The 21,324-nt window shown below is 33.5% G+C and overlaps 2 protein-coding genes and 1 long non-coding RNA gene across 6 annotated transcripts; 2 read left to right on the top strand and 1 right to left on the bottom strand.

Moving 5' to 3' along the window:
• Positions 1-6,106: 6,106 nt before the first annotated feature.
• On the top strand, positions 6,107-11,434 carry LOC100177528 (disabled homolog 2-like). Of its 2 annotated transcripts, none has more exons than XM_026834549.1 (9): positions 6,107-6,363; positions 6,934-7,067; positions 7,688-7,777; positions 8,308-8,517; positions 9,065-9,187; positions 9,294-9,392; positions 9,642-9,777; positions 9,993-10,777; positions 10,981-11,434. In XM_026834549.1, exons 1-9 carry the CDS (start codon positions 6,279-6,281, stop codon positions 10,996-10,998), a joined length of 1,680 nt encoding a protein of 559 aa, XP_026690350.1. In that variant the 5' UTR covers positions 6,107-6,278; the 3' UTR covers positions 10,999-11,434. The 2 variants fall into 2 exon arrangements, with proteins under 2 accessions (XP_026690350.1, XP_026690349.1); XM_026834548.1 differs by having other exon boundaries at positions 6,111-6,363; positions 8,308-8,529.
• A 1,138-nt stretch (positions 11,435-12,572) lies between these two features.
• LOC104265685 lies at positions 12,573-14,523 on the bottom strand. Of its 2 annotated transcripts, XR_001974743.2 has the most exons (4): positions 14,374-14,523; positions 13,619-13,768; positions 12,909-13,047; positions 12,573-12,632 (listed from the first exon to the last, which is right to left on the bottom strand). It is a non-coding gene; the product is annotated as an uncharacterized LOC104265685 (long non-coding RNA). The 2 variants fall into 2 exon arrangements; XR_717246.3 differs by lacking the exon at positions 14,374-14,523 and having other exon boundaries at positions 13,619-13,799.
• On the top strand, positions 14,518-21,107 carry LOC101242403. Of its 2 annotated transcripts, XM_004225998.4 has the most exons (9): positions 14,518-14,638; positions 15,394-15,523; positions 16,628-16,687; positions 18,569-18,731; positions 19,252-19,334; positions 19,435-19,631; positions 19,716-19,769; positions 20,165-20,414; positions 20,562-21,107. In XM_004225998.4, exons 1-9 carry the CDS (start codon positions 14,553-14,555, stop codon positions 20,769-20,771), a joined length of 1,233 nt encoding a protein of 410 aa, XP_004226046.1. In that variant the 5' UTR covers positions 14,518-14,552; the 3' UTR covers positions 20,772-21,107. The 2 variants fall into 2 exon arrangements, with proteins under 2 accessions (XP_004226046.1, XP_026690247.1); XM_026834446.1 differs by lacking the exon at positions 20,165-20,414.
• Positions 21,108-21,324: the final 217 nt, after the last annotated feature.

Raw genomic sequence — 21,324 nt, 5'->3', positions numbered from 1 at the left:
GTGTCTCCAGGTGGTAGCACCTTATTAAGCGAGCGCCCTTAACAAGATCATACCAAATGATCGCAAATGATCTTTTAGTGATTGTCATAGGCATTATTTTAATTCACATTAATTACGTAAACTCGGGGAGCGTGGCATTTCATGGTATATTTCCTACTGCAGTGGTTTCAAGCTTTTTTTAAACAGAAGCGTTGCTTTACCCACGTATAAAGTATTTTTGCAAACCTATATCTTTACTTACCCGCAAACGTTAAAAAGGCAAACATCCAACCTGTTTTCAAGCACTTGCAGGCTAAATAATCAAGGGGACAATCGCTAATATGACCAAAATAATCAACTGGGGAATTGCTATTATGTCGTAATCAATTGCCAGGTCAAACAATCGCTATTATGATGCAATGAATCCAGCACGTGTACATCCCTACTATTTTGTGATAAACATGCTGCGGCTGAGGAAAACATAGAAATATACAACAGTGCTACTTCTGGAACATATTTAGATTGTTTATTAAAGCCTGTTACCCTGTTTAATTTGTAAATTACATATATTTTATATTTAACATGAATAACTTCGAAAAAGACAGCGCCAAGTTTGTGTTGCGAATTCCCGCCGAAGTTACCTTCGGTAGGTATAATGTTGCGGTTGTCCACACTAGGTGTCGATCGGGAATTGTTCTCTGATTGGATACGGCGTGCGAGTCTCCTGACAAGGTAAGTGTATAACGCTACCTCTTGGGTCTCTAAGTCGCTTGGGTCTCTGGGTCTAATTCCAAATATTCTTTTAGAATATCTAGCCTCGATCATTAAGATGACTTGGCCAGTGTTAAGTATGTGTTGAAAAATAGAAATGACTCGAGAAGAATGAGTATATCTTTATTGTTGATTCCTATTGACGGTATATACAGTAGGGTGGGGGATGGGATGGGACACCTTTTCATTTTATCTTTTCATATCCTTTGGTAGTAAACAAAGAACAATTAAAAAATTATAAAACGTGCCCTCTCGACTTCCATATTCCGTTGTTTGTTGTTTAAAACACGATCAGGATATTTTTAATATTATGTGCTCAAGGTGTCCCGTCTCCCCCCACCCTACTATAAGTATTGCATCAATGGGTATAATACTACTTATTCAATGTACCATGCATGTCTTGTAGAATGCTGTAACATGTCAGTTAGGCACTCCGTCATGAGTCACAGTCCAAATTCTTATCTTATTCAAATAGAATATAAATAACACGGTTAATTTATACAAGTAAAAGCATAGCTTAAAAATGTAACTTCTCAAAGGGCGTTAAAAGAATTCAGTCCATATGCAACAACGTATACATACCTTGTGTTTCGAATATAACTCGGTCAATATTGTAGATGGAATTAATTTTGAATTACCGTTAGAATGGTATTATGAGATAAATGATATAAATGCAATCCTTTTCAATTTTGACCTGTAGTTAAGAAAATATCCGCAACCACGTGGCAAAGAAATTCAATTTTTGGACATAACTCGATGATAGGGTGGACGAGGATAGGAAACTTTGTCAAACGTGATTTTAAAAAAATTCTTTTACCCCTCCTCCCAAAATTTATTGTTAATCACAAAAACAATATTACAGAATTATTTAACAGTATTATCAAGACATTAACGCGCGTCAAAGCCGATTTAGCAGTAGTAGAGCAAAGAAAAGAATATTCAAACTAGATTTTAAAAGCGTACCACAGCATTATTTCTGGTGATTTACTATAGTACAATGAGGGAAGATGAGACACTTAAACACATATTGCCAAATATTTCCAAAATAAAAATAGATGCCGTTTTTTGGATGATGCAACGAATTAGTACTACCATCCTTTATTAACTGACAACAATTTAAAAATATCTCGTCCGACAAAGTGTCTCATCTCCCCCCCCACCCTACCATATGCAATGGATTGGTAACCTACCGAAACGAAAACTACACATTACAAAAAATGATTCAGGGAGCAATCAAAATAAGCATCATATTATTATGCCTTTTCAGCATTTAAAAAATGTGTATTTGTTTAACATCGAAAACCGTGCACTTTGTTGGACCGTGAGTATATACTGTCAAACATTCTTTAATCTATATTCTATAACAATTATTTCTGTCTATCATCAAAAAGGTATCAGTAAAAGGAGGTTTTTAAAAGAGTCATCTTCCGAGTCCCCCCTTCACTTACCCTATATACTATATATTTTGATTTTTAAGTATTGGACAATATGTGCTTGACAATTTTACAGCACCAACGACCTGATAATTCTTTATTATAATTGGTAACTTATTGTTTGGTTCATTGTACATGAGTGTTAGTGGTACGAACATGCGTCAGGTACCTGCTGGATTATAACTATTGCATAGTTTGTTTGTTATTAATGTTTAACAGATTTAACGATGTCGTACACAGACTAGCTACTGACTGCGCAGGTATACTGCTGTGATTATATAGAGTTCCGCGATCTATTCGAATCAACTTTGTAATAACAATATAAATACAACAAGCATTAGTAAATAAATATGTTTAGACATGTCATCATGTCAGTTTCGAAAAGTATGAGTTTTTCAGTTACAGCTGAACGTTTTATGATTCAGTGGATTGTTTTGCGTTTAGATCACCTATCACCACTTGATAGATTGTTAGTCTATTAAATATGACATAAGCCCGCCGTTAAGGTTTGAAATGATCCTGTATTTGTCCATACATTCCTATTGTAAATGACCAGTGTTTTGCGTCAATAATTAATTTCATTTTGCGATACCTCAAATAATTTGCTGACTTTACTTTTATTCTGCCTGGGTTGTTGTGGGGTGTTTTGTTTATAAAGGTATCTGTAACTAAAGGCTATATTTTCAAACTGATTGTAAGTTACTGTGGGTTAGATTTAGCAGCTTGCTTTTGATAGATGCTGCCGTTCATTTTTTTAATGATTTAATCACTGTCGTTTGCCCTTAATTACGATTTGTTCGCTGTTTTATAAAATAGGATCGTGGGTATAATCAAAGGTATAACAAACATATTTTTTTAAAGTATGTAAAACTCACTCTGTGTTTTTTGTCTAGATTAACGTTTGAATAAACTGCCCGACTTCAGCAGCACTAAACTGTTTATTGACTCTATGCCATTTGGTTGCTGTATATATAGGTTTAATTGTAACACTGCAAACTAAACGCGTTATGCTAAATGATGCGGCTTTTACAACATCTTTATTTGAGTGCAATCAAACGTTAGACATTTTTTCTCCCGTAACAAAAACATCACCATCAAACTTGCAGCTATTACGTTTAAGACCTGTATTAACATTAATTGTTCGTATTAAGTGGAGGCTTGAGGAAGATTGGGCACTGTGTGAGACAAGAATTTTTAAATTTTGCTTTTACGAACCCCCATTTAATGATAATATTAAACAGAAAACAGTACTCTTGAACAGGTAAAAAATGTGTAATAGTAAAAGGCTAATTTTAAATACTCGCTTAATCATAGTAAAGCCGATGAAATTCTGTAGTTTGGGGGTGTGAACTTAAGCTAGTTTTATAGCTCCCTAAAAAACTTGAATATTTGATTTTGTCAGATTATCTGCAAGTTGCAGAATACTTTTAGAGAAATATTTCAATTTTTTATCCCGTCTACCCCCCAACGTTGTAGATTTGTGTTTTTTTTAAGTTCTGCTATTAATTACATAGTTTATCAAGTATTTTTTTAAAGTTATCATATGGTTATTTAAAGTTATTGTATACTGATATAATATTAAAATATTATATGAAAAATATTATCGAAATTCAGTCATTTGCACTTGGAGATAATTTTTGAGAAGTGTTGCTTGTGCGATAAATAGTGTAGCAGTACCCAATTTGTCTTAAAAATGTAAACTTTATTAGTAGTTATTATCAATGTTCTGTTGTTACAAGTTTATATACATTTGTAGGATACAATATTTATCAATTAATGTTTAAACAATTTTCTTTATCGTTCAAACAATACCAAGTAGAAGGAAAAGAAAAAGAATTTGTAAGATGGGGTTTCAAAGCGTACACTATTATTTGGTGTTATTTACGTGTATTGTGTATTCCTATAATAATAAATTTACTTACTAAACAAAATTAACAATTATAAACTGTACCACCTCGCCCTATGTGTTTTCGAATTTGTAAAATTACACCTGTTGTGCGAATCGCTATATAACTTCTCGTGTGTATTATTATATGTTTTAAATTTGTTAAAGTTGTTGTAAAATAATAAAGTAATGATAGTACCATGTCGTGGTAACACCCAAAAACCGTTATGTATTTTAAATTTGAAAATATTGGACAATACAGGATTACGTGTACCATCTTCCCCCACTCTACCACTATATGACGTTTTTTCTGGTGATACCACCAATAAGTATTACCCTACCTTCATTATTTGACAACATTTCGACAAAGTATATTAAACACACACCAGGGAATACTTAGCGATTTGATAGCAGGCAAGGAAAGATAAGACTGTTCAAAATCTTTGTGGTTTTTACAAAACTAAAGTTAATTTTATGAGCCAAAATCCAACCCTACAAAATATTTGAACTTACTTTTATTAAACTACGACATTGGGTTGAAGATTCAAACTCTCAAACTACAAACATTTCGGCAGTTTTAATCTAACTCAGCGAGCATTTAAAATGAGCATATTACTATTGTGCTTTTTTTCAGCCAAGTATATTGTGTTCGATTAACACCGAGTTTTTTAACAATGGTAATCGCCTTTAGCGCCCGCTTTGTTGGATCATGAAAATACTGTCAAATATAACTGTTACATTTGTTTTCGTCTATTACCAAATGGGTACTCGTAAAAGATAAAAGTGTACCAACCTACAACAGTTTGACTAAAAAATATGTGTGACCACCATCCACAGAAATAAAAATAGAGTATAGAACACGCAACTGCCCAAAACTGTGACATATTCTTTTTTTTCCATTTAGGTGACTGCCAACTCCGCACCCATTTCGCTTGGTCTGCATTGTAAAAGATAGGCGCACAGTGGTTTTGGGGGGTTTTAGCTGTGTATTTCAAAAACTACATCAACTATTCAAGTTTATTAGGCCAGTTTAGTTGTTGGTAGATTAACGCTTGCAGTTTACCACTTGTCTAGGGAATTTAATTTTTTAATAAATTTAATTAAAAACCTTGAAACAAACGGTTTGTTAGAAATATATATTAGAAAATAGTTGTTTTACCTTATAATTTTCCATTGACTACAATAGTAAACGGGAACGACCCGCGAAAGAAGAAGAGTGTATCAACCTTTTCCTTTGCCGACATTGGAGATGCGCGTTCTATTCTTTTTAAACACGTTATTGAACACGTTGGTGGTCATATAGATCGTTGTTTTTTTGCGCGACTTTTTCCGCACTTATCTCAATTCCTAATTCTAGCGTTTACACTTTATTCTCTTGATTGAAATCAAATCATAATATATATTTATAATTTTTAGACTAAATTTTTAGATTTGAAAGCTCATGATTAGCGATTTATTAACGACTACCTTTCTCATGTACTTTAACATAGCGGAAACACTGTCTGGAAATTTAGGAGGGCACGTGTTGGTAAGATAAGAAATCCACAAAACGATTCACGACTGAACCAACTATTACCATTTAAGTAGGAATTAAATTTGGTAGTAAAATTATTAATTAATACTATGCTAATTAGTTTTAAACGTGTTTACGCATTAGATTTTTGATCTCTTGTTTTTATTTCCGTGCCACCAACGTGCTCAGTAATTCAAAACATAAGTTCTTTTTAGGGAAACCACCTATACAGAAAACCAGTTTAAAGTTATTGTTTATTCTGAACTACTGAATTATAAAGTATTAAATGAATGTAACTTCACTAACTTGCTTTATCCTCGCGTCACCGGAAAATGACAGTTGTTATAACACAGGTGTTATGTTTCTACGAGTTACCATAAATGTAGGGGTGATTTGTGGGTGATGGTTTTTTGGAACGTTTTGTGTATAGCTGAGTAGCTGACAATTTAGAAAACCTATTAGTGACCACTTGGTTAGACCAACTGTCGTTCAGTTTCTTGCCCAAGGACACATACGGCCACAATAATAGTAATGACGAGTCTTGAACCCATAACTTATGGGTTAGAAGCAAGCCAGCACCAACAGTGCCACGGCGCCGAACAAAACTGCTTTCGACGTGTTTAGATAAGTAGTCACAACTTCATAAGACTAAACAATCTTAAAAATCACAGGCTGTTTAATTGGAATCAAGAGTATTATGGCTGAAACTGGTAATGCCCCGGAAAATAATTCAGAGACACATACTTCTGTGAATCTTGGAGTTGAAAAGAAGGAAGTTCTAGGTGCGTTTTGTTTAAAAACAAATTTTGTTTATGTGGTTCTCTTGTTCGTCATGTTTGGTTGTTGAAATTTGACATTCACCATATGCTAACATTTGCCAAGTACTCATGGGTAAATTAATGTGACCTATTTATTCTTGCGAGGCCAAGCACACCCATCGTTATAACACGAGTGTCTAAGTACATTTTAGGATTTATTGGGTGCCAAAAAAATGTACTTTTGGAAAACGTATTAATGACTGTTGGGCTGGGGTAACTAGTGTTAAGTGTCGTGCCCTCCTATGTTTACAATGGTCAAAGCATTTTAAAAACGACATTCCATAGATAAGAGGTTTTGCTGGAGCCACTGTGTGTACTTTGTATAAATGTGTTTAACATGTTTAATGAGTTGGATAAATTGTCATTAAGTTCTCCTCACATTGACAATAAGAGCAGCCTTTAGCTTTAAAACTGGTATCCTACGACAATGCATTTTCTCTAACAATTGTGCTTAAGCATACAGCTCCTAATGTGATACATAGAATCGGAATTTACACAAAAATGCTTATTTAAACTGTTTCTTTTTTGCATCAGATGCAACAACACCTGATCCTGGAGACCGATTCCGTGGAAACGGTTCAAGTTTTAAAGCGAAACTTATTGGTGTTGATGATGTGCCTGATTCAAGAGGAGACCAAATGTGCCAGGAATCCATACTTAAACTTAAGGTTTGCTATTTCTTTTGTAGTTTCTTGTCAGCCATATTTATATAAAAAAGTTAAAAAATACAAAAAATAATTGTATACCTACAAAGTAACATACATGGTAACTCCTAAGCTAACACAAAGTGTATTATCACCCGTGTTATAACCACTGTCCTTTTCCGACCATGCGAGGATAAAGTAAGTTACATTTATTCATTTATTCAATGTCGGTGAGTCGGTGACTTTATTCCTTAATACCAGAGTCCGTATATAAACATGAGTTATTTCACGTCGCTCATAGAAATCACATAGCACACAGCAGATGGGGCTAAATTGATCATAGACATAATATAAATATGTACATATATAGCTAAATTTATTCTATTTAATGTTTTTAATACAATTCGGGATGCATATAAAATAAATACAAATTTTTAATAGTTGTGTACATTTATTAAAGCTTAAAAGTGGCTTGCAGTTTTTGAGTCCTATGAATAAACTGTGACTAAGTAGAAAAATATGTTTAAAAATTCCCGTTGCTAGGGTATATAATCGGCGAAATTAGCCTCATTTTGCTTGCCCTGTAAGATAAATAACTCATGTTTATATACGGACTCTGCTTAATACCAACTTTTTTTACACAGGCGGTTGTTAAAGCCTCTGGTCAACACAAAACAAAGATTATCGTAAATGTTTCATTAGCTGGTTTAAAAATTATTGACATTTCAACAGGGGTAAGTTATAATTATTAAAATATTAATTAAAACCGCTTTATTTCTTGTAGGATATAAAATTTTTATATGGTACAGATAATGTGACTGAGTAGTTAGGACACCTGCCTCTAGCCCAGAAAATGTGGGTTTTTGGCCTTAAAGCTGCTACAAATAGAAGCATATGCATCCTTAAAAAAGACACTTAATAGTAAATGTTAAAATTCAGTGGTTTCAAGTGAAAATTGTCACATATACATAAACAAAATTCTAAATTGAAAATATAATATTCTACAAAGTTACACATGTGGTAACTTGTAAGCCGACATAAGGTGTATGAAATAGAACACCTGTGTTATTTCAATTGTGGTTGCCTTGCCAAGCAAGAAAAAAATAATTTTTGTTGCAACACTTGTTGTCATAGTTAGCATTCATGTACAACGTATTTACACTTTGAAAGCTGTTTTTACCTGTGAAATAGGTATAACAGTGACATCAACATTCTTCTCAACGTAATATAGAAGTTAAACATTTCAATTCACATTACTACACAGACAATATTACATACCCACCCTGTGCACCGTATCTCATTTATTGCACGCGATCTCACGGATCGCCGAGCATTCGGTTACATCTTTGGAGTAGAAACGGGAAAGCATCAATTTTTCGGGATCAAAACAGCGAAAGCAGCAGAAACTTTGGTTCTGACATTGCGGGATTTATTTCAAGTTGTGTATGATATGAAGAAGAAGGAGATGGAGGAGGTAAATAATAAAGTAAGTCAAAGTTGTATAAATAACATATAAACATTATAAAGTACACTTTGGTGCTCCCTTATTTATCCTTGTGTTGTGAATTCAGAATGTTATTAATTTTGTATCATTTTGGCAAGTTGTGGGTGATTTTCTGCCTCTAACACAGAGATTTTGGGTTCAAGATTTGTTGCCACTGCCATGGAAGTCAGGGTGTATCTTGGGCAAGACACTTAACGGCGATTGCTCCAACTCAGTAGTCATTAATTGGTTGTTTAAATTGTCGGCTATACACAAAAACACAATTACCCACAAAGTTACATATCTATGTGGACATGTTGTAACTCATAAGCTGGCACGAGGTGTATGAAACAGAACATCTGTATTACAATAACTGTCGTTTTTTGACCACGAGAGGATAAAGCAAGTTACATTTATTCAATTATTCTATTAATCTGGTATTGAATAGTTTTATCAATGCTGTTCTAGGTATGACAAGTAGATTATTTAGAGTAATACTTCCACTTTCATATTTCGCCAAGACTAAAATTTTCCACAGAAACAAGATCAATCAGAGGAAGTATATGCAGTGCCAAGTAACCGACCAATCAACCATGTAGATCAACCTCCACAAAACAATGACATTGTAAATCTAAAACAAGAACTCCATAATATACATCAAGTATGTTACATAGCTTCCTTTTAGAATTAAATAAAATGACAGTATGGTACTTATAAGCAACCACTCAATATTTATGGATTGTCTTTTACAATTACTTTGTACTTAGATGTCAGAACTGGATGCATTTAATCCATGGCCAGATAATGTACCAACATCTCCCGACACACCGGTGTCCCCGAGTGCCGAACCAGACATGTTTGGAATGGTAAGTTCCTCCAATTTCAGTTTTTATGGCATATTTTGGAGGGGTTGGGTTTTGTACTTGCTGGATCAATAAAATATTTTAATTGGACTACTCAAAACAAACACTTTCCATTTAATAAGAAAGGTTAAAATTTTTCTTATCAGGGTAGTATTGGTGTAGAATGCTTGTCATGCTAACTTTGATATACCTAATCATGACACAACTTTTGATAAGAATTATGTAAACAGATACAACTTATAATTGTTACAGAGTGACCAAAATGTTCCAAAACGAAACGCATCTTACAGTAATGACTTGGAAGCTCTAAGTCTTAATGCTGTTCAACCAGCTCCCAATCCTGGTGCAAAATTAACGAAGGACCAAATACTTGCAAGCTTTCAACAAGGTAGTTACCATCTGATATATGTATGTAGCCACAATGAATGAATGAATGAATGAATGTAACTTGCTTTATTTCGGCATGGCCAGAAAACACCTTGTGTCAGCTTATGTGTTACCACAAGTTAACTTTCCACAAACTTTCTGGGTAGTTGTTTTTTTCATTGTATTTTTTCAACTATATATTGTATGGCTGACAATTTAGACATGATGCACTTACAGGCAATGCACAACAAAATCCAGCTCAATTCTTCAACGTTCAGCAACAACAACCTGTATTTAGTGTACAGCAACAACAACAACAACAACAACAACAACCTGTGTTTGGTGTACAACAACAACAACAACAACAACAACAACCTGCATTTGGTGTACAACAACAACAAAATCCTGCTTATGGTATTCAACAAAGCATGTATGCAGGTCAAAAAGCTGGTAACCTTTCCATGCCATCTCAACCATACGCACAACCAGCAGTTGCACCAGCTTTCCCATCAGGTCCAGCACCTAACATACCAGTTCGCACAGGAGCCATGCAACCCCCTAATTTCTCAGTTCAAGGTGGAGCTCCACAGAATCCATTCGGTGATCCTTTTTTGTCTAGCCCTGATCCAATCTTAGCACCTGTCAATCAAATCCCAGATTCTCTTAATCCGCAAGCGGATAAGAAAGAGAAACCTGATCCATTTGCAAGTCTCATTCCAGGCATGGGCTCATCTGCTGCATCAAACAAGAAAGATATGTTTAAGAATTTCCAAATGTCCAAACCAGCCCCTCCACCACGCAGCAATGAATCAGTATCCCCCAACTTTGACAGTTATCTTCGTAACTCTGTTGGAGGTGTTCCAGTAGACACAGATGGGTTAACTGCCCCAACACCGACACCCAGAACAAACATAGGAGCACCGATCACAAATTCTAACTCAGTGCCTGACTTTCAAAATGATCCTTTTGCATCTATAAATTCAACGCTTACTAATGGAAGTCAAGACTTGTTTATGAATCAGGTAAAAATCTCAGTTTTTATTTGTAAGACTAATTATGAGTATTTCTGCAAATATCTTTAAACACTGGGATTAGATAGGACGTTTTTTATATATTTAATTGCACTTAGTATGTATGCTGCCCCATTTAAATATTGGTTTAGGTCTACTAATGTTTGTGTATAGTTTATATTTTAACATAATATTAAAATCAATGATTTTTTCAGAATTCTCTATTTGAATAAAGAATTACTGCTGAATGAAATAAAATGGTAGGAACTTGGAGTTCGTTCAGTTTTTGTGCAATATTTGTAAATTTTGATTCATGTTTCAACATAAAAAAAAACATTAACATTGCAGTGGTCTAATCCCTGCACAGTGCCAACTTTGTAACGTTAGGTTTATATTAAGACATACTGTAGTGTTAAACTTTGTACATTTCTTTATGCTAATAATTTTACTTTTACATTTAATTTTAACACACTGAAATACTTGAATATGTTATCGTGCAATGAGCATATATGCACTTATATTATTGTATTGTTTCAGTGTAAAAAATGATTATGTTTCATTAATTTTATGTTATTTTCATTAGTTTTAAAGTAATTATTTAATTTGTCGTCAACAATGCATTCAAATTTATTCACGATGCTCAAAAATAGGAATTTAGCTGATACTTTTGTTGTTGGTAATAATGATAAGTATACATAGGAAACTTCTAAGACCTAGGTGATCCTAGTATGTAGTATACAGAACAAAAAAGACTAGCAATCATTTGATCATTTATAATGATGCCACAATCTCCAAATTTGAACATTCTACTAAATAAAGTTTAAGCAGATTACATTCATATAATAAAATTTATAATCCTTTCAAAAAATATTAAAATTCAACATGTTGTAGAGCTACTTTATACCGAAATTGATAAAAAGAGCTGTCAATTATTTATAATTCCCGCACTGAACTATACAGAATATATTTAATATGCATAAAGAGCTCGGTGTCGTGATATATTCCGACCGATGTATTTGTACCGGGCGCCATTGCGCATACGCCCTGACGCTACTGCGCTACGCAGTAGGTCGGAACAAATACAATGACCATGAATGAATGAATGTACTTACTATATCTCGCGTGGCCGGAAAACGACAGTCGTTAAACACGAGTGTTAATACACCTCGTGCCAGCTTAAGAGTTACCATGTATAGTAGGGTGGGGGAAAATGGGACACTTTGTCAGACGAGACTTTTTTTAATTTTCTTTTTACGGACCCCCATTTAATGATAATCAGGAAAATAAGGTTACAGAATTATTCGACAGTATTATTACGACTTTATAAAACGCCCGTCAAAGCTGATTACTGTTTTTAAATATTAAAAAAATATGTAAAATAGAAACAGTATACTTTGAACAGCTGAAAAAATGCAAAATAGTAAGGTGCTATTTTTTAATGCTCGCTAAATCATAGTAAAGTCGATGATTTTTTTAGTTTGCGTGTGCGAACGTTTAAACTATAGTTTCATAGCTTCATAAAACAACCTTGAATGTTTCGTACAGTTTGATTTTGTCTCATAAAACTAGTTTTAGTTTTGTAAAAACACTGAGATATAAGCATGAAGAAAATAGGCAGGGTCAATGTGACTTTAATTTGAGATAAAAACAACAAAAAATATTGGTTTAACATTACATATATGAAGTTTACATGGCAAAGAAACTAGCACAGTCTGTTAAACTCGGTAGGTTAACTGCAAGTTGCAGAATACTGCTAATGTAAATATATTTCAATTTAGAGTCCCATCTTCCCCCACATTGTAGTTTTGTATGTTTTCATTGCCAAACTTTAAAAGGTTTGCTTTTAGATTTTGTTTGTGTTTCCTTTCTGTGGAAAGACGTTAAACAGCTTCTTATATTTACCTTACCAAACATATTTTTAAAAATATATATAAATTTACCCGCATCAAAAGACCAAAATGTCACAAATCAATTGCTTCTTATTCTATTTTTGAACCCAAGAATTTGTTTTTAGGCCCAAAAACATGAATTTTCCCTATATCCACTGTATAATTTAAGACACAAATTGCCGTAAAATTTGTCTTTTACGTAACAATGGGATGTCACACTCGGTATTTTTATGGCTCTGTATATGACTACTTACGTGCTCAATAAGCTTAATAGGAATCCTGTCGCTGGTGGGTGGTGGCCATTAAGTTTTTGTCTCAAAATATTCCTTTGGTCTCCCACCCACTGGAATAAATTCCGCGACCAGGATCTGGTGCTCATAGAGTTGAACGATTCTTGGTAAGAAACACAGTAAGGATCAGACTCCGTATATAAACATGAGTTATTTCATCACCATAAAAATCTTACAGGGCAACCAAATGAGGCTAATTTAGCCGATTGTTTACCCAAGCAACGGGAATTTTTAATCCTAGTTTTTAGCCTAATCGAAGTTTATTCATAGAACTCAAAAACTGCAAGTCTTTTTTAAGCTTAAATAAATCTACACAAGTACTTAAAAATTTGTTTTCTTTATATGCATCCCATATTTGTATTAAAAACACAAAATAAAATAGGTTTAGCTCTCTATATAAAGATTTATATTATGTCTATGTTCAATTAAGCCCCATGTTTTTATATACGGAGACGGACTCTGGTAAGTACCTGGTGTTGCGAAAATGTAAGTGACAAAAACTTTAAGCAGCTGTTGTATTAAGACAAATTCAATTTTCGGAACAAATTTATCACAACACCAGATACCGTGTACAGGCCACAGAAATAAAAATTTAATTATTTAATAAATTTAATTAAAAACCTTCAAACAAACGGTTTGTTGGAAATATATATATTAGAAAATAGTTGTTTTACCTTTTGACTTTAAATTATGTCAAAAGTCGAATAAAAACTACATAAAACGCCCTCGATTCCATTGGCTAGAATAGTAAACGGAAACGACCCGCGAAGGAGAGAGAGTATATCATGCTCTCTTCTTTGCCGACATTAGAGATGCGCGTTCTACTAATTTTTTGCTGTGGTACAGGCACATTTATTCATTAACTACGTCAAAAATTGTTATATAAGATTTCTATTAGTCACACCACTAGTCATAGATGTATATGATATCTATGCCACTAATCGATCACGTGCACAGAAATAAAAAAGAATAGAAGGCGCATCTCCAATGTCGGCAAAGGAGAGAGCACGATACACTGTCTCTCTTTCGCGGGTCGTTCCCGTTTACTATTGTAGTCAATGGAGTCGATGACGTTTTGTGTAGTTTTTCTTCGTTTTTTGACTTAATTTAAAGTTATTGTGTAAAAAACTATTTTCTAATATATATATATTTCTAAAAAAACCGTTTGTTTGAAATTTTTAATTAATTTTTTAAAATAATTAAATTTCCTAAACAAGTGGTAAACTGTAAGCGTTAACGTACCAAATAACTAAACTAGCCTAACAAACTTAAAAAGTTGGTGTAGTTTTTAAAATAAACAGCTAAAACCGTCCAAAAATACTATGCGCCTATCTTTTACAATGGAGACGAAGGGAAATGGGGACGGAGTTGGCGGTCACGTGAATAGAAAAAAGAATATATCACGGTTTTGAGCAGTTGCGCGTTCTACTCTTTTTTATTTCTATGATCACGTGAACGAGTTCAACATTAAATCAAGCTGTAGGAGAATTCTTTAGGAGAGCATTAATACTGAACTTATTCTTATCAAAATTTACCATAGTTAGTTTGTTATATAACCTTGTTGTACTTAATAGGAACTTCATTTTTATAGGTTTATTAGATATAATCATGATTAAATGTTTTCTAACATTATTTCTTGTCTCACTGGTTTCCTGCAATGAGTTTGTTCCGTATTTAACTTGGACCAACATGGAGTAAGTGTTTATGTTATCTTTTATCCTAAGTCGTGTTGCAAAAAAATGTATGAGTTTGAAATAATCAGTCTAGCATGCTGATTAAACGTTGCAAATTAAATAGGTATCTCGTATCTGTAATGAAAAATGTGACCATTAGTATAGGCCTACTTATTTAACTGATTTAATAAAAATGCCGGCACTAGTAAAGAATCCTCCGGTATATAGCAAAATATTCTAGTCGAAAGTGTTAGAGGTTGGTGGTTAGGAGCTGATGGTTAGGGGGTTAGTGGCTACCAGACTGGAAAATATGTCGTTCACAGAGGATAAAACCTCTGCGCAGAATTTTCAAAATTGGTTCTTTTAGAACGATGTTTGAATTGGACGATAGGCAAATGTAACAAAAATATTGTGACGATTCTATTTAAATAACAAACTGACGATGCCATTTATGCAAAATATGTCTTTATTATACTACTGGTTGGACTTGATTCTTGTCTGTTACGTTCTCCTAGCACCAGATCCTTACTTCATTTTTTACACAAGACTCAATGAGCACCAGATCTTGGTCGGATTCCCCGGAATTTATAACAGTGGGTTTAAATGAGACCTACGGAATATTTTAAGACCAAAATTCACGTGCCACCACTCACCAGCGACAGGATTCTTCTGACGCTAATTTAATTTATGTTATATAACATTGTTGCATGTTGAATGTCGCTAGTTTTAATACAGTCGTAATTTGTGTTCGAAACTTAAACTAATTTGTTATGCAGGGAATTATCTTGCAAGAGACCAATACAGTTCCATGGCGCCATGAATATTCAACATATTACAAAGGAGCACTATAAAAAATGCTTGGCTCCTGGGAAACCAAATAAACTTCTCATATTTTTAGCTGACCAGGTATAATAAGTTTTATTTAGTTCCTGAAGTTAGCTAGATGTTCATAAAAATGAGTGGTTGTTAATTTGTTCACTTAATGTCAGGGCCATCTTTTAAGTTGGATCTGTTTTCTTTCATGTTTTGGGAGTTTAAGTTCAGGGTTATTGTAAATACAAGCTATATTTGGGGATGCACATTAAAGAATAATTACGTCCCATAAAGTCTTAGAATACTTTATCTTGAATGTAGAATTCCAAATTTTTATAGAAGAATATCAATTTTACCCACATAATATATATCAGTTTATTGACACTACTATAGTAGCTGTGCAGCCCGTGCTGGATCATGTACTTTAAAATGAAGTATCCCAATAGGTAGTTTTTGCGTTGTGCTTAGGATTCATATCTGCTAAACTTTGGAATCCTCGTCATCTTAAAGCACATTAAAGTTTTGCAAAGGTATAATTTTGAAAAAATTACCCTTGTATTTGTTGGGCTTTCAAGAAATAGTGTTCTGCAACTTCATTCCAAAGGTTGCTTTTCTCGACGTCTCGTCATCTCTTAATAGCTTAACCTTTTTCATTTTTGCTCTCGCGTGTAACATTATAGCCATAGCAATAAGCTTGGTGCTCGGCCGGGTTTCCAGCCGAGCGTTAAAAAAGGGGACGCTTGGTCACAAACTTTTAAGTTGGGGTTCGTCTCGCCACATCCCTGATTGCTATTCGTTTTGGGTTAGCCGTTTTCTCTACTGCTATTCGTTTTGGGTTAGCCGTTTTCTCTACATACGTAGTTACAAATTAGGCGTTTTAAGACTATTGTTCTCTGGGTATTAGAGGCAAAATGATCATCATGGTGCAAAAATTACCAAATACTACAATTTTTGATTATTTAAAAGCTCATGATCCAACAAGGCAACTATTGAAGGGTGAATAAACTGTAACATGTGGGTAAATTTGTAATATGAATAAAAGAAGATTTGGAACTCTAGATATGAAATAAAGTATTCTAGGATATCCTAGATTACTTAATTATTCTGTAATGTGTGTCCTAAATTGCGCTTCTCTAGCCATAGTCATACTAATACTAAAATTTTGCTAAAATAATTAATTTAATTATGTTATTACAGTTAACTGTGGAAGATTTTACTTACTTTGGAAGAAATGAAAAGAGTTTTGAAAAAACAAAAGTAAGCAATAAACATAACATGCCCAGGGTGAACCTACTCATACTAGGTCCAATACATGGATATTACATATTTAGTCATGACTGTGTCTATGTTATATTAGATTTTTTTACACGTTCCTTATTTACGTCATAATAGCGATTTTTATTATTAGCAATTCAGAAGTTAGCAAACTTGATATTCTACATTTACCACGGTGTTATTTCTCAACTACAATTGAAGCAGGCACTGATTTTTAAACGATACTAAGATATGCCAATCTAGGTCTAAAAGGAAGCGTGAGACGAAAAAGTGGTAATATAAGACTAAAATATTTTTTGGTTCATGGTCCAGTGGGGGTAATAAAAGACAAAATTCACAGACTTTCATTTTTCTCTCAAATTAATGCATTAAAGAATTTGAAGGAACAATATTTATCTGATGACATTGCACCAACCTCATCCCTCAAAAGAGTTGGACGTTAAGTTGTAATAAACGAAAAATAACTTGTTTTCCCTTTTTTAATATGCCGTCGTGGCCATAGAGTATTATTAAAAAAACTTGGGAAACACTGTTTTAATTACGACCTAATCGCAAATCACTCGTTGATTGCTCAACTCATAAAAGCGATTGACACCTTCATTATTGTTTGAGTTTGAAGACAGGTTAAATTCTTTTTTACATTTGTGATCAAGTAAAGGATTCAGATACCTCAACCCCTTGAACTGCCTACAACGAAAATTCGCTAGTGAGACCAGATTTTACTTAAATATATGTGGGTGTTTGTTTCTTCTTCTTGATTGCAAGTTCATTTTTCCTGTTAAACGGAAGCAATATCCTTTTGATTATAACGATAAAAAAAAATTTAGTATAGTCAAATGGGGTAATAAAAACAATGGGGTACTTTGGGTAAGAAAGCACAACCCCCCTAGCCCGCTTAAAACATTTTATTGCAAACAGCCTTTGTGGGTAAAAAGAATACTAAATCAAATAAAAACTTGACAAAAACTTTTTGTAGAGTTTGCTAAACTTTTTTTTGTGGTAAGGCCTTTCGTGATAAACTTATTATGAATGCTTTTATTTGCTACATATTTAAGTGCCTTGCTGCTGGTATAATTTAAATTTTATCATAATTTCATACTTCTTCTCTTGTTTTTTTTACCCCAAAATTGCTGAATGGGAAGGGGTCAAAAAACTGTTTTTTGCTGTTTTTGTTTTTTACCCCAACCAGTATTAACTTTCTGATTTAATTGATTTTAAAGGTAATTAGGTATCAAAAACAGTATTTTACAGCTTTGCCTACTTTTTCTGATGATGTGGTTTATGTTTTAGGTTAAGACTGTTACGTTACAGGTCATTTCTATTATTGTGATGTTGAATTTAGTTTAGATTAGGCCAGGTGTCCTTTAGATTTTCAAAAGCCTAATCATTTAGTTAAAGGGACATACAAACAAAAATGAAAACTTGTATATGGATAGAGATACTCAAAAGTGACCTAAAGGTACCATCAAAGTTTTTCAAAATAAAACAGCTTTTAAAAAATTGATGTGAAATAAACCTGCTGGAGTGAAAAAAAATTGACTGTTTCGACAATGCATGGGACTTTCCGTAAGAAAAAAAGACACTGAACTTTGATTGTTTCTAGTTTCTAAACTGCTGAAGAAAAATCCAATTTTATTTTGGATTTGGTATGATAATGTCTGATATTTATAATTAAATTGACTGTGAATTTTATCCAGTTTACTAATGTTATTATTTAGTTAGTATTACTAATACTTGATATTTTTGTACCAAAAGCTAAATTAATCATTCTAGTGTTTTAATATCTTGGCTTGTAACAAACTTAACTGGCTTGTGGATCTGGTTTTGTTGCAAGATGATAGTTAATTAAACGTTACATTTTAGAACTTTATCAAATCTGATTCTTCATCTCTTACTGCTTCTGTAAAACCAATCCAAGACTTGAAATCCATCCAATCCTATCTTCCTAGTGCTGATGTTGAAGTTGTAAATTTGAAAATTGACCGTTCGACATTTGATTCACTAACAACCAGTATTCAGCAAATGGGTAAGCATTATGTCAATACTCATCACATAAATCCGGAATAAAACATATTAGCGATTGTTTAACATGATGATTTTACCTTGGTCGTAGGCTCGTAGCACAGTTGGTTAGCGTGACACCTGTGTTATTACGACTGTCATTTTCCGGACACACCAACATAAAACAAGTTACATTCTTTCATTCACTTGTTGATTGTTGATTGAACTGAATAATATGTTTTAGTTATATTTAGAAAAATTGAATAACAAAACTGGGGTTGCTAGTTCTATTTCACCAACCTAGCTAGACTTCTAGGGTGGCGTGGGCCTCTCAGGAAAACTGGGGTATGACGACCACGCAAGTCTCTAATGTTACAATATACATTTATGAATCATTTGTCTGAATAAAAGATGTATAACGTACATTATACACTAAATGCACATTTAGTACAGATACATTTTTTAGGTTTTGTAGCATTGATATTTTGAAAAACGAGCATAAACTTGGTCTGATGTGATATTTACAATTACACAATTTGTTTCAGATGATATAGTGTGGGAGAAACTAAACAACATTGGTGGAAAATATGTTGCAGTCTTAACCACTGATGCGACACACTCTGTATTGGTAATTCATTTTAGCTGTTCGCCTACCTGTTAACTTGTTGTTTGATTTTTTCTCTCCTAATTGATTTTTATTATGATGTAACAGCATAGTTGTTGAACAGGGATCTCCTTCCGAGCGACATGTTCGGATACGTCGTCAATCTGAGGCAGACAACAAGACTTCGGATGTTTTAATCAAAGGTCCATGTGTCTTCATGAAGTATTCAGACATCATGTTAACGATTAATGTAAAAAGACACGTGATGGTACCTGATTCAAATTCTACACAAGTTGGTAATTGTACAGATGGGAACAACACGTAAGTCCAAGTTATTCTGTAATTTTTCACTTGTTACAATTGTTACTGTATTTTATCTACATTACTTTCAATTTGATTTTCTAGATTAATTTTATCCTTAAAAAGCAAAGATGATGCCTCAATAAAGGCCAAAGTTCGGTAAGTCTTACATTTTAGTGTTGTAATATAAGGCATATATTTATTTATATTGTTTTGACTGGAAGCTACAAGTCAAGGTATGCACAAGGCTGCTTCTACATGTTTGGGTTTTACCTTAAAGCTTAAGATAACATCAAAAACTGGCATTACTGCACCAGTTATTCTGAAAGTCACAAGGCTGACTAATATTTTCAAGTAATAATTTAGAATGTGCTTAGAATATTCATATTTTTGTTTTTGACTGGAAGCTACATTACCAGACATGGTATGTTAATGGTTTAACAGAATTGCGAAAGACGGGAGTGGGTGGTATGGATCCACATGTTTCTATATTGTTGTGATATATTTGTCTTAACTCTTAATAAACCTGTTGATCACATATTACATTAACACAGCATGGATTTTGTAATGAAAAGATTTAAAACCTCTGCAATGGATTGGTGGTTCCTCTCAAATGTAACGGTCGATTACAATCAATTTAATCAGAAAAACACGGTCGTTAGTTTAAAGAGCCGTACATTCAGAGATATTATATCTGCTCCCAAAAATTGGTCATTAGTGTGTGGTGCGCCACCAAATATGACAAAAATATTTGCGAAAGTTAAGGATGGAATGAATCTTTATCTTGAATTTACAGGACTTCAGGTATTTTGTATAAAACTTTATGTCAGGCAAATTATTTGGGTAATTCCACTGCAGCAATCAAGTGATAGCATTAAGATGTTCTGCTCTCCTATTATTGTTTTTAATAAATTATATGTTTGACATTGTGTAATAGTTTCTAATTTGCAGGTACAACCATTTGGTGTGGTGAATAATACATTTGGTCGAGCATTAGATTGTGAAGGTTGGTTCACTATTGGTATATGGACGGGCTTGATTGTCACTTTATTATTGGTAACAATTCTTACTCTTGGACTCTGCATGATTGCACAAATCACTACAATGGACAGATTTGATGATCCGAAGGGAAAACAACTTTCCATACCTCAACAAGACTAATCATGCTATTGTGCACAAGATGTTTGGAAATGGTCGTTGACTGGTACTAAAATACTTGCGTTTATTTAGAAATAAATAACAAACGCCACAAAATAGAAACGCCGTTAGAAACTATTAACAAGCTATGAAGTTTTGGTTTAACATAAAAAATGATGTTGTGACTGACTTTTGGATTTATTTTTTAGAAACAATTGTTGCTTATTCTGTATAAAGATTAGTGTTGTACTCGATGTATTGATTAATGAGCAACTATGTTTGTTTGAATTATTAGTTAATATTTGTTCACCTGTGCGCTATAATGGCTTGTACTGTGCAATAAACTTCACTTGTGTAAGACTAGATTTCTCTATGGTTAGCTCAATAACATGCTAGTGACCTACGTAGATGTATACGGAGTTATATTTAAAAACTTTAATACTTGTATGATCCAAGTTATAAGCATACTTTTTTTTATTTATCATCCATCCCCGCACTTTTTTGAATAAAATATGTTTCATTTATTAGGTTTTACGTAGCGCTATAACATATTTAAAGGGCCTAAACACACCCCACG

The sequence above is a fragment of the Ciona intestinalis genome, chromosome 5, assembly GCF_000224145.3.
Source record: "Ciona intestinalis chromosome 5, KH, whole genome shotgun sequence".
Lineage (NCBI taxonomy): Eukaryota > Metazoa > Chordata > Ascidiacea > Phlebobranchia > Cionidae > Ciona > Ciona intestinalis.
The sequence above is the reverse complement of the archived record's forward strand: the minus strand, read 5'-3'. Positions and strand labels throughout refer to the sequence as shown.